Source organism: Bactrocera dorsalis, chromosome 6, assembly GCF_023373825.1.
Source record: "Bactrocera dorsalis isolate Fly_Bdor chromosome 6, ASM2337382v1, whole genome shotgun sequence".
NCBI lineage: Eukaryota > Metazoa > Arthropoda > Insecta > Diptera > Tephritidae > Bactrocera > Bactrocera dorsalis.
Genome location: NC_064308.1, coordinates 14,961,462 through 14,975,635, shown reverse-complemented (window position 1 = coordinate 14,975,635; position 14,174 = coordinate 14,961,462). Strand labels below are relative to the sequence as shown.

At 38.3% G+C, this 14,174-nt stretch overlaps 1 protein-coding gene across 1 annotated transcript; it reads right to left on the bottom strand.

Annotated features, from left to right (window-relative positions):
* Nucleotides 1-6: 6 nt before the first annotated feature.
* On the bottom strand, nt 7-1,255 carry LOC125779676 (uncharacterized). The gene is given in 4 exon segments (XM_049460950.1): nt 7-739; nt 742-918; nt 969-1,195; nt 1,251-1,255. Coding segments are annotated over 4 exon segments (1,116 nt in total). The 3' UTR covers nt 7-32.
* Between the last annotated feature and the right edge of the window lie 12,919 nt (nt 1,256-14,174).

Here is a 14,174-nt window from a genome sequence, read left to right as displayed (position 1 = left end):
GTGTATTTTAAAATTAAAAAAATTAAAATTTATTAATTTCTTCGTGTTAAAATTGTAAGCAACTGATTCCGGCGATCTTCACTTGCTTCTCTCGTCAGCTCATTAGCAGTTTCTGGGTCCGGTTCGGCACTTTCAATTTGATGGTCAATAATTGTATCGTCGTTTGTAATAATACATATATTGTGCATAATGCATGCACTTGCAACTAAATTCGAAATTGCACATAAATTTCTGTACTCCGTAAATTTAAGAAGCCTTCGGAAACGTCCTTTCAGTGCTCCAAATGCATTTTCAACAACTATTCTTGCTGAGGAATGTGTTTTGTTAAAGCTGATTTGATTAGGCGTTAACGAACCATATTCTTTAAACACCGGTATGAGGTAATTTCTGCAAGGGTATGCCGAGTCCCCAAGAATAAAAGTAGAATTTGGAAATAAACGTTCCATATTACATTTCGCTTTTCTATAAAATGCTGATGATCCGGGTTCACCACAATAAATATCAATAAATTTTTTATCAGCATCGACAATGGCCTTTAGAACAACACTATAATTACGTTTTCGATCAAAATATATATGTTTGTCTTTTATTGGTGCATTAATTGTTATATGGGTACAATCAATAGCACCAATAACACCTGGTATTTGTTTCCTTTGTAAAAAGTTGCGAGTTGTTTCTTCCAACGCATCTCCAGTTGGCCACTTAACAAACTCATGGTCTATTGAGATAACCCAAGCGCAACCCGACGAACAATCGCCTATGCCGTGGACTTCGTTACACCAAACAATACGGCTAGTTGTCTGTAGGTAATTGTGTTACTTAAATACCATACATATATGTACATCATTGTTTTAGCAGGAATTTTGGCTTTTCCGGCCTTCGTAGCAAAACGGGTTTGTTCACTTTCTTCATATCTTCCTGCAAAAAATACTCATACAGAAAGGTCTCATAACAAAAACAAAGCATACCTATTAAGTAATCTAAAATGTTGCGGCTCAAACGAAAGTGAGATTTCAAATCCTCATCTTCAAATTTATCAATGGTGTCCACAAAATTAGAGCATTTTCGATGCTCTATCTGCTCTTGTTCTGAATCCTCCGATGACGAACTTGATTCAGCAACTAAACCAGCAAGGATGGTGAATATTTCGTTATACTCTTCAACATTTGAATTACAATGTACATGTACCAAGCAACTGGAAAACAAACAAATTTAATTTGCCTTAATTTTAATTTAAAATCCCTACTTACCGCATCTTTTATAAAATTTTCCATTTCTATACTTTTCATTTGTTTACATTTTTATCCGTCAAAATGAGGGCTGTCGGTATTGCCAACTACTTTTTTTGGGAAAAATCATAGCTATTGTGAATGAAAAAAGCATTTTAACTGGCAATGCCTCTAGCCCAATATACAAGCTATGATAGCTTATGACAAGCCAACATAATTATGTTGGCTAAGTCTTCCATACAAAATAAGCTAATAGCTTAATTTGCTGGTCAAATAAAACACGCCTAATATGTATAGTTAATGATTTATAATTCCTTTTTTAGAATAAGCATTCATAATTGGTATGAATGAGAATAGTAAGTTCTTCTTCTACAGTATTGTGGGCACGATTCCGATTACTTTGGCGGAGGGGTAAAAAAACCGAATTTCCGGGAAAATGGGGTATGTACGGATAGGGGGGCTTCTCTAGAGGAGGAATATCTAAAAATTATGTAAAAATAGCTAATATTTTCAAAAATATTCACGTTTAAAAATTCAAAAATTTGCCCTAAGAACACATGTTATTACTCCATGTTTCACAGAATATTTTCACGTTTTTCACTCACTATATTTAAATATACACTCTTAACATTGAAATAAGTTCACTTTTCACTTTTATTTTGTAATTTTTCAGCTAAATTTAGTAATTTAAAATCACTTACCAAATTTATGGCTGAAAAGCTTATACTATGTTCAGACCGACACTTAATCGGACGATTTCGGCTGTTGAATGGATTATCCCTTCATTATCACTTCATTGAAATGATTTGAAACTGATCCACGCTAAATCTCTCTGTGCGACTCTGATTTTGCGCAATGTACTTGTCAGCACTGGAAATCTGTTACATTATCACAGCTGATTTAGACACTACAAAGAGAAAAAAATGTAAACAAACACATTTTTTTAAAGCAATGAATCTAATTTCACCTGAAAATCGACTTAACAATGATAAAATGCGTCCATCATTTCCATTATATGGAAAATATTTAAAATAAGACGGCTTTTACTTCAAAATACTATATGACAATGTTTTCTTTTCATAAATATTAAGCGATGTGAGTTCTTGAATGGCAAAAACAGCTGTTTTTTTGATCTTTCTAACGGCAGTGAGAACACTGTTGGGTTATGAAATGCTTAAATGTAATCTAATCTTTTGAATTTTCGGTCTGAACATGGTATTAGAGTTTTTATATTTACGAGGAAAACCAGCATTGCCACACCTTAAAAACCAAAAGTGAAGGATTTTTTTAGCGTACTTTCGAGTGATTCCTTTTTCTTTATTAACTATAAAAAAACTATAAAGAAAATTTTTCTAGCTAAAATTGAATATGTGAACACCTTTCTATATACATACATACTTCTTCTTCTTCTTAATTGGCGTAGACACCGCTTACGCGATTATAGCCGAGTTAACAACCGCGCGCCAGTCGTTTCTTCTTTTCCCTACGTGGCGCCAATTGGATATTCCAAGCGAAGCCAGGTCCTTCTCCTCTTGGTCCTTCCAACGGAGTGGAGGTCTTCCTCTTCCTCTGCTTCCCCCGGCGGGTACTGCGTCGAATACTTTCAGAGCTGGAGTGTTTTCATCCATCCGGACAACATGACCTAGCCAGCGTAGCCGCTGTCTTTTAATTCGCTGAACTATGTCAATGTCGTCGTATATCTCGTACAGCTCATCGTTCCATCGAAGCGATATTCGCCGTGGCCAACGCGCAAAGGACCATAAATCTTTCGCAGAATTTTTCTCTCGAAAACTCGCAACGTCGACTCACCCGCTGTTGACATCGTCCAAGCCTCTGCACCATATAGCAGGACGGGAATTATGAGAGACTTATAGAGTTTGGTTTTTGTCTGTCGAGAGAGGACTTTGCTTCTCAATTGCCTACTCAGTCCGAAGTAGCACCTGTTGGCAAGAGTTATCCTGCGTTGGATTTCTAGGCTGACATTGTTGGTGGTGTTTACGCTGGTTCCAAGATAGACGAAATTTTCTACAACTTCAAAGTTATGACTGTCATGAGTGACGTGAGTGCCAAGTCGCTAGTGCGACGACTGTTTGTTTGATGACAGGAGATATTTCGTCTTGCCCTCGTTCACTGCCAAACCCATTCGTTTTGCTTCCTTGTCCAGCCTGGAGAAAGCAGAACTAACGGCGCGGGTGTTGAGGCCGATGATATCAATATCATCGGCATACGCTAGCAGCTGTACACTCTTATAGAAGATTGTACCTGTTCAATTAAATTCTGCAACTCGAATTATTTTCTCCAGAAGCAGATTGAAGAAGTCGCACGATAGGGAGTCGCCTTGTCTGAAACCTCGTTTGGTATCGAACGGCTCGGAGAGGTTCTTCCCGATCCTGACGGAGCTTTTGGTGCCGCTCAACGTCAGTTTACACCGCCGTATCAGTTTTGCGGGGATACCAAATTCAGACATCGCGGCATAAAGGCAGCTCCTTTTCGAGCTGTCGAAAGCAGCTTTGAAATCGACGAAGAGGTGGTGCGTGTCGATTCTCCTTTCAGGGGTCTTTTCCAAGATTTGGCGCATGGTGAATATCTGGTCGGTTGTTGATTTGCCAGGTCTAAAGCCACACTGATAAGGTCCAATCAGTTCGTTGACGGTGGGCTTTAATCTTTCACACAATACGCTCGATAGAACCTTGTACGCGATGTTGAGGAGGCTAATCCCACGGTAGTTGGCGCAGATTGTGGGGTCTCCTTTTTTATGGATTGGGCATAGCACACTTAAATTCCAGTCGTTGGGCATGCTTTCGTTAGACCATATTTTACAAAGAAGCTGATGCATGCTCCTTATCAGTTCTTCGCCGCCGTGTTTGAATAGCTCGGCCGGCAATCCATCGGCCCCTGCCGCTTTGTTGTTCTTCAGGCGGGTGATTGCTATTCGAACTTCTTCATGGTCGGGTAATGGAACGTCTGCTCCATCGTCATCAATTGGGGAATCGGGTTCGCCTTCTCCCGGTGTTGTGCTTTCACTGCCATTCAGCAGGCTGGAGAAGTGTTCCCTCCATAATTTAAGTATGCTCTGGGCATCGGTAACTAGATCACCTTTGGGTGTTCTACAAGAGTATGCTCCGGTCTTGAAACCTTCTGTAAGCCGCCGCATCTTTTCGTAGAATTTTCGAGCATTACCCCTGTCGGCCAGCTTATCGAGCTGTTCGTACTCACGCATTTCGGCCTCTTTCTTTTTCTGTCTGCAAATGCGTCTCGCTTCCCTCTTCAACTCTCGGTATCTATCCCATCCCGCACGTGTTGTGGTCGATCGTAACGTTGCGAGGTAGGCAGCCTGTTTTCTCTCCGCTGCGACACGGCACTCCTCGTCGTACCAGCAGTTCTTTTGCACTTTCCGAAAACCAATGGTTTCGGTTGCAGCTGTACGTAAGGAGTTTGAAATGCCGTCCCACAGTTCCCTTATACCGAATTGTTGATGAGTGCTCTCAGAGAGCAGGAGTGCAAGCCGAGTAGAAAAACGTTCGGCTGTCTGTGTGTGTGTCTGCAACAATATAGTGGTCCGAGTCGATGTTAGGACCTCGGAGCGCACGCACATCTAAAACACTGGAGACGTGTCTTCCGTCTATCACAACATGATCGATCTGGTTGGTGGTTTTTCGATCCGGAGACAGCCAGGTAGCTTGATGTATCTTCTTATGCTGGAATCTATTACTACAGATAACCATATTTCGGGCCCCGGCGAAGTCGATCAGCCTCAACCCATTTGGGGATGTTTCGTCGTGGAGGCTGAATTTACCGACCGTAGTGCCAAAGATACCTTCTTTGCCCACCCTGGCGTTAACGTCGCCAAGCACGATTTTGACATCGTGGCGGGGGAATCTCTCATAAGTGCGCTCCAAGCACTCATAAAAGGCATCTTTGGTCACATCGTCCTTCTCTTCCGTCGGGGCGTGGGCGCAAATCAGCGATATGTTGAAGAACCTCGCTTTGATGCGGATTGTGGCTAGACGTTCATTCACCGCAGTGAATGATAGTACTCGGCGACGGAGTCTCTCTCCCACCACGAATCCAACACCAAACTTGCGCTCCTTTATATGGCCACTGCAGTAAATGCCACAAGGACCTACTCGTTTCTGTCCTTGTCCCGTCCATCGCATTTCTTGGACGGCGGTGATGTCAGCTTTTATTTTCACGAGGACATCAACCAGCTGGGCAGCGGCACCTTCCCAATTAAGGGACCGGACATTCCAGGTGCATGCCCTCAATTCGTAGTCCTTATTTCGTTTGCCATGGTCGTCATCAAAAGGGGGTCACTCATCCGAGGCTTGTTGTTCCTTTTCATTGGGGGTGTTTTTTTACGTGGCGGGTCCCAAACCCAGCGCACAACCCTATGCAGGGGATGTTTCGCCTTCTCACGTTAGCTCGCCTTCAAACGGATGTTCTTAGGCTACCCAGAGGATACTTGGTCAAAGACCGGAAGTCGTGAGCTGCTTGAGTCATATGCAAAAGAATCGTTTCTGGCCACTCCCAAGTGAATGGCGACCAGAGAACTTTCCTCACTTGCGTGAACTTCTACACATGACTCCATCCTTCACATACATATATGAATAATATGTGATTTATATTTAATAAACACAGATAAGTAAAATCGTGTGATAATATTATATTATACATATGATTGTAATATAACATTTTTATATACATATAACATTTTTATACTATAATAAAATCATCAGCGAATACCCGGGGTGACCGAAGTACTCTCGCGTTGTAAACCTTTCTGCGTTGGCGGCCTTCGGCCGCGCTCTAAAAAAATAACCCTGGCCGAGCGAATACCCGGGGTGACTGAAGTACTTTCGCGTAGTACTCCTTTCTGCGTTGGCGGCCTTTGGCCGCGCTCTAAAAAATAACCCTGGTCGAGCGAATACCCGGGGTGACTGAAGCACTTTCGCGTAGTACCCCTTTCTGCGTTGAAAATAAAAAAAAATATATTGGCTTTTCGGTATAAAGTGGTTATAATTTATGGTTATCATGCACTCAAATTTTAAGTTTTCGTTATAAAATGGTAAATTTTGGTTATTATATCTATCAGCGATTTCCATTTATTTTTGATGATACATTGGTTTGTATTTTAGGTGACAATATATATATTAATATGTTTAAAATATGAGTTTGAGTGCATAATAACCAAAAAATATAACTACTTTATATCCAAAACTCAAATTTTATTTCAATATGAGTGCATAATAACCAAAAAATATAACCACTTTATATCCAATATTATGAGTGCATAATAACCAAAAAATATAACCACTTTATATCCAATATTATTTACACATCTATATATATAAAAATGAAATGGTGTATAGTTGTAACGCTAAAACTCGAAAACGGCTGAACCAAATGAAATACTTCCTTTGGGGGATTTGTTTGTTATTACCACGCGCAGGTCATGTCTTAAAATCAGAAAAAAATATTAAGGGGGCGTGGCACCTCCCATACAAATTGAATTTTTCAAGTCGAATATCTTCAAAAGTGTTTAAGGTAGGAACATGAAAATTGGTACAGAGCTACAGGATAACAACAACACTCTCACCTATAAAACCGGGGGCTATCCAATAAGGGGGCGTGGTACCTCCCATACAAACTAAATTCTTTAAGCAGAATATCTGTGAAGGGAAGAAGGGTTCAAGGTAGGGACCTGAAAATTGGTATAGACCTATATGGTATCAAAAGCCTTCTTACACATAAAAGAAGGGGTAGTCGGAAAAGGGGACGTGGCACCTCCCATACAAACTGAACTTTTCAAGGTGAATATCTTCAAAAGTGTTTAAGGTAGGAACATGAAAATTGGTATAGAGCTATAGGAAACAACACCATTCTCACCCATAAAACTTGGCGTTATCGAAAAAGGGGACGTGGTACCTCCCTTACAATCTTTAATTATTTTCGTTGTTAATCCACCATATATTTATCTCATTTTCCACCTAGCACGACATTTTGGTTGTTCTTGCTGCAGCGGTTATATGGTAATTTTGGTTGTGTTACGTGCTATTTTTGGTTTATGGAAATGGCAGTTTTAACGTCAATTTTGCTTTGCAATCGAACACGCAAAATTTAGAGGTCAATGAAAATGCGCCTTGCTTTACTGATATATTGATATATTTTGTTTTAAAAAGTGAGTTATTTAGTGAAAGTGATTTAGCGTGTTGGCGAATACCGATTTATGTACATTGGAATTTATCATTCAATTGATCTGCTTCCTTAGTTTAATTCATTCATTTTTGGAGTTTTCAAAGTTAAGTTATTGGTCCGTAAAACCTTATATGAACTTTATGCAAATGAATGATCATTTCCAATTAGATATTTGTTACGATGTCAAGAATCAGTACGTATGGTAACACTTCTCGGAGTTCCCAGGCCGCAAGGAGAACACGAAATAGCAGAGCACGTCAAAGGGAAAGTGTTATTGAGAGGGTATCACCACGAAATAGACTGCTGGAGAGTAGCACGCACCAGTTAGAAGATGTCAACCAAACATACAATCAGCAAGAACGATTGAGAAGAAGGGAAGTTCACAATCAGCAACAACGATCGAGAAGAAGGGAAGTTCGTGCTCGCCAAAGTGATGAAGTAAGATCACAACATGCGATTATTCGACGACAACAGCGGCAACATCTTTCTTTTGTGAACTTTGAACGGGCAGGTTTTCGATATGATCCAAACATTCAATATAGCGCATCTGTTCAAATCGGTCAGATGTCAGTAGTTTGTCAATATTGCAATGCAGTCAAATTTAAAAATGAACCGTTGCCAGAATTGCTTCCACCACCACAGCCATTGTTCCAGCTGCTTTACGGTGAATCTCCTCACTCGAGCTATTTCTTGAAGCACACTAAAATGTACAACGATTGTTTTCAAATGACGTCATTTGGCGGTGAAATTGTAAATGAACAAAACTACAATCCAACGTTTAAGGTATTTTTGCCAAACAATATTCGACAGAAACTACAGAGCTTTCCTCCAATTATACACGTTCATGGGCAAATGTTTCATCTCGCTGGATCGCTGTTGCCGCATCCAGATCAAGAACACAAATATCTCCAAATTTACTTTCTGGGAGATTAACATGATGAAGTTAATCGGCGTTGTGCTATCTTCAATACAACGAAAAGAGAAATAATCGAACAATAGCAGCAAATGTTACACGAACACAATGGCCTCATTAAACTGTTTACGATTTCGTTGGAACGTATGCCAACAGATGATCATAGTATAATCATACAAGCGGACAAAAGACCAACAGGGACACAAGAAAGACAATATAATGCACCTACAGTTAGCGAAATATCAGTTGTTGTTGTTGGAGAAAATTTGCAGTCGCGTGATATTGTTATCAAACGTAGAAATCTAAACGCACTAAAACGGATAAGTGAGACACATCGGTCTTACGACGCAATGCAATATCCGCTCATGTTCTGCCGTAGAGAAGACGGATATCACTTAGGATATAAGATGATAAATCCGGTGAATGGTTAGTAAAAAAAAATTTTGTTTGCTACTTCATATAGGTAATTTAAGCTTTTAGGTGTCGAGACAAATAAAAAGTCAGTTCAATGAAGTTTTACGCATATCGAATGATGATTCGCTAAAACTATGACGACCATTTACTGAGATATGGACGGTTATTTCAACAGTATGCAGTTGACATGTATGTTAAAGTTGAGACAGAACGACTTAATTACATGCAATACAATCAGTCGAAGTTGCGATCTGAAGAGTATATTCACTTAAGAGATGCAATGAATGGTGATGCGGATTTTACAGATATTGGGCGACTCTATATTTTGCCATCGACATACATTGGCAGTCCTAGACACATGCATGAGTACTCCCAGGATGCGATGACTTACGGGCGCAATTATGGACGGCCGGATTTGTTTGTTACATTTACTTGCAATCCAAAATGACCAGACATTACGAATCTATTGCATCCCGGTCACTCACCAAGCGATCGCCACGATGTTACAGCACGCGTGTTTAAACAAAAACTCAGATGTTTGATCGACTTTATTACGAAACAACGTGTATATGGCACTGTTCGATGCTGGATGTACTCATTGGAGTGGCAGAAGAGAGGTTTGCCCCACGCACACATTCTTCTTTGGATGGTGGAGAAAATTACACCTGACCAAATTGATGACATCATTTCCGCCGAAATTCCTGATGTTGAAATAGATCCAGAGTTGCACGAAGTGGTGATGGCCAATATGGTTCATGGGCCATGCGGACAACACGATCCATCTTCGGTTTGTATGTCGGACAGTAAATGCAAAAAACGCTGTCCCCGTGCTTTTATTTCGGAAACTCAAACTGGAAACGATGGATACCCTCTCTATCGGCGTCGCTCACCCGCTGACAATGGCAAAACATTCATCACTCAATTGAAAGGAAAGAATTTCGTGGTTGATAACACATGGATCGTTCCATATTCGCCAATTTTGTCTAAGGCATTCAAAACACATATAAATGTTGAGTATTGCAGTTCAATAAAATCAATTAAGTATGTTTGCAAATATGTCACCAAAGGAAGCGATATGGCGGTTATTGGCGTTGAACGAGATGAAATTAGCAAATTTCAAATGGGCAGATATGTGAACTGCAATGAAGCAATCTAGAGAATATTTTCGTTTGCAATTCATGAGCGCCATCCTACTGTTGTGCATCTGTCAGCTCATTTGGAGAATGGCCAGCGAGTTTATTTCAACGCAGAGAACATAATACAGCGAACGGAAATACCGCCAGCAACCTTTTTAACAAGTTTCTTTGCAACTTGCGCCAGTGATCCGTTCGCGAGAGCATTGCTTTACTCGGAGATGCCTCGGTATTATACATGGAATGCATCGTCTTTCCCCCGGCGCAACATAACCCTGGCGATTCATTTTTAAATTTGACTGCATTGCTATATTGACAAGCTACTGACATCTGACCGATTTGAACAGATGCGATATATTGAATGTTTGGTTCATATCGAAAACCTGCCCGTTCAATGTTTACAAAAGAAAGATTTGTAAAAATTTTGTTAAAGTATACACAATGAAATTAGGAAAAATCGTTCATATTCTATTAAAACCAATACCGGTGTAATTTTTGAATTGAAAAAAAAAAAATCTATTTTGGGCAGAACGAAGTTTGCCGGGTCAGCTAGTATGAGTAGAAAAATAAACACACGAGATTTAGGTTTAACTCAAATTATTTAAACTTTAATTCACTTCAAGTGCTTAAACAATAATGATTTTCTAATCATAAGCTTACTTATTCGCCACCCACACTACGAGCTCCTATCTCTGAGTATAAGAGGCGTAGTGTGAGAGAGGCGTTTAGGAGTTGAGTTACACACGTACATATGTAGTCGACATATATACGTATATATGTCACTCTTCCCAACTTTAAAAGTGAACATATTTTTTAATTAAAAAACTTACGTTTAGATTTAATACATATTTGTTCTAAATCAATTTTGTTATTTAGTTTTAAATATAATCGTACTTTAGAAAACTGCCTACAATAATTTTTAGTATACTATTTTTGTAGATAACTAGGATAAGATGATTTACTAATATTGCTTAAGCGATTTAGATAATACATAATAATACAACAAAATAAGCAAAATTAATAAACAAATTTAATTTCTTCAATATTTTTTCTTTTTCCTTTTAAACTGGTTTTTATACTTTCTGACTTTTTGGTTTTTAAACTTTATAATATGATGCTCCCCATCTTCTTCTGTTTTTAACAATCTTACTTGTCTAAATGGATTACATATCTTATTTAATCTTTTCCTTGAATTTTCCGCATTTACGAAATTAGTGTCAATATCTTTTTCTTGCCTGTATTTATTAATATTTTCAATTCTCTTTTCTTTGACTTTTTGCGGGTCATTTTTTGGCGGCTCTTTATTAAAAAATATCTTATATGGAATTTCGTTAGTTGTCGAATGAATAATTGTGTGATTATAGGTAAAAATTACTTGTTCTATTTCTAAATATTTCAATTCTTTGTCTTCCGACGTATTTATTATTCTCAATTTCTCATTGAGGGTTTTATGCAAACGCTCGATATCGCCTATGCCTGTTTTGCCTGTTGTTACTTCAACTTTTATGTTTAATTGATCACACCACTGTTTGATGTTCATATTATTTAGGCCTTGGTCTTGGTCAACTTTCATAATCTTAGGGGGTCCCATAGTATTAAATACTTTCAGTAGCGCTCTTTTACTTTCAAGCCAATTTAATGATTTTACGTTCTCTACCATGGCAAATTTCGAAAATAAATCAATACAAGTCAAATAAAATTCATTGTTCCACTTCCAAAAGTCTACAACATATTTTTCTCTGATTTCATATATCGGAGGCGTAACTTTGAATGGTAGTTTGTTTGCAATGTGGTCACTTTTACAGTGATTACAAAGCTCGCAACTATTGATAATATTTGAAATTTCTTTGAGGTAGTTTGGGTAATAATATTTTTCTTTAAAATATTTTGCTACTTTTTCTATCCCCTGGTGTAGTCCATTTAAATGGATTTCTGTAACAATGGATTTGAAATCAGAATATTCTAAAATATTTTTTAATTCTTTATTTGTCCTATAAGTTCTATTTCTGCTACTAGTTATCAAGCTTTTATAAATATCTTGGAACTGTACAAAGTCGATATCATTTGGCATGTATATAACGGTTTTTTTCTTTAAGAGATAGGTTTTAATGATTTCTTTTATGTATTCTGGCGTTAATTCTTTGTAAGTTATCAAAACAAGATTGTTACGAAATATTTTTAGCGTTTCACAGCTGCTTTCATTTCCCTTTATAAGCTTTATTTGATTTTTAAATAAATTTAACGGCCTTTCTGTTATCTGGATATAACTTTCGTTATCTTCCTGAGCCGAATGAGTGGTTGCACAATTTGAGGCGATTTCATCTTCCTCAGCATTGCATTCCTCTATTTTTATGCGTGATAACGCATCCGCAACGTGATTTTCCCTCCCCGGGATGTATTTCACGTCGAAATCATACTCGTTGAGGCGTATCTTCCATCTTTGCAGTTTCGCATTCGGCTCCTTTAAGTTATGCAACCATTGAAGTGGTCTATGATCGCTGTTGATAGTAAACTTCCTACCATACAAATATGGCCTAAAATATTTAGTGGCCCAAACCATTGCTAACAGCTCTTTTTCTGTAGTGGAGTAGTGAAGCTCATGCTCATTCAGAGTGCGACTCGCAAAGCAAATTGGGTGACTTTGTTGGCTTAACACTGCACCCAAGGCCACGTTAGAAGCGTCTGTAGTTAGCGTAAATGGTTTTTCATAATTTGGGTACACTAATATAGGATCTTCAGTTATCAAAATTTTAATGGTGTCAACGGCATTTAAATACTCTTTATCTTGAGCATTTATCCTGTTACCTTTTTTCAAACAGTTCGTTAGCGGTTTGGTAATTTTTGCAAAGTTTTTAATGAATTTGCGATAAAAACCCGCCAAACCCAAAAACTGTTTGATCTCTTTTTCCGTTTGGGGTACAGGATAATCTAAAATCGCCTTAATTTTATTCGGGTTTGGCTTTATGCCTGATGGGGTTACTACGTGCCCCAAAAACTCTGTTTCATGTTTTAAAAGCTCACACTTGGCAAGCTGTACTTTAAGGTTAGCATCAGACAGTCTTTGGAAAACTTTATCGAGCGATTCGATATGCTCCTGAAGTGACGTGCTAAACACCACAATATCGTCTAGGTACACCATGCAATTTTTACCAATTAACCCTTCCAATACTGTGTTCATCAGCCTTTGGAATGTAGCTGGGGCATTTTTCAGCCCAAATGGCATACGCAAGAACTCGTAATGCCCTCCCTGCGTAGAAAATGCTGTTTTCTTTCTGTCAGCAGGGTCCATCTCGATTTGGTGGAAACCCTGAGCCAAATCCAAGGTAGAGAAGTACATACATTTACCTAACTTGTCTAAGATTTCATCCATGTTCGGGATCGGGTACCTATCGTCTATCGTTATTGTATTTAACTTACGAAAGTCGAAAACTATTCTCCATTTCTCCTTCCCTGATTGATCCGGTTTCTTAGGTACAACCCACAACGGTGCAGAGTACGGGGAATCGCTATGGCAAATAATCTTTTGCTCCAGCATTTCCGCTATTTGCCTGTCTACTTCCGCCTTGTGCACTTCCGGATATCGGTAAGACTTTACGTAGATAGGATCTTCGTGCATGGTTTTGACTTTATGTTTTATTTTGTGGGTGAAAGTTAATTTATTTCCTTCCTTATAAAAAATGTGGCTAAATTTTGTCAATAGGCCTTTGATCTCTTTATATTCCTCAATATTTAAGTGGCTTAGTCTAAACTTAGTTTCATAGTTGTCATCATTCATAACATTTAAATTACTGCTAAAGTGATGTACAGAATCATTTTTATTACAAAATGAATAAAGCTTTCCACTTAAATTAATAGTCATATTTTGAAAATTAATTTTCGAATTCAGTTTCTTAAGTATATCAAAACCTAAAAGTCCTTCGTAATTTTCAGAAAATGTATACACATAGAATTTTAAATTATGTTTAGTAAAAGCAGCTATTTCCTGCACTTTGTCTAGAACAACTTTACCTGTTGCCGTTTTTAAAATAATTGGTTTTACTTCTGTAGTTTTATTACTTAATATATATGGTTTAATTAAGCTTACCGATGAACCTGTATCTATTAGAAATTTGATTTCTTTGTTATTTAGTGTCAGTTTAATCGATGGTAGTCCTCCGAGGCTTCTAATTGAAAATTTGAAATATCCTGATCCATTGGCTCAGGTTGACCATATCTACGTATTCTTGATTGATTTGACCCAACGGGATGAGATACTCGTGTCTGTAATGAACTTGTTTGCAGGGCATTGCC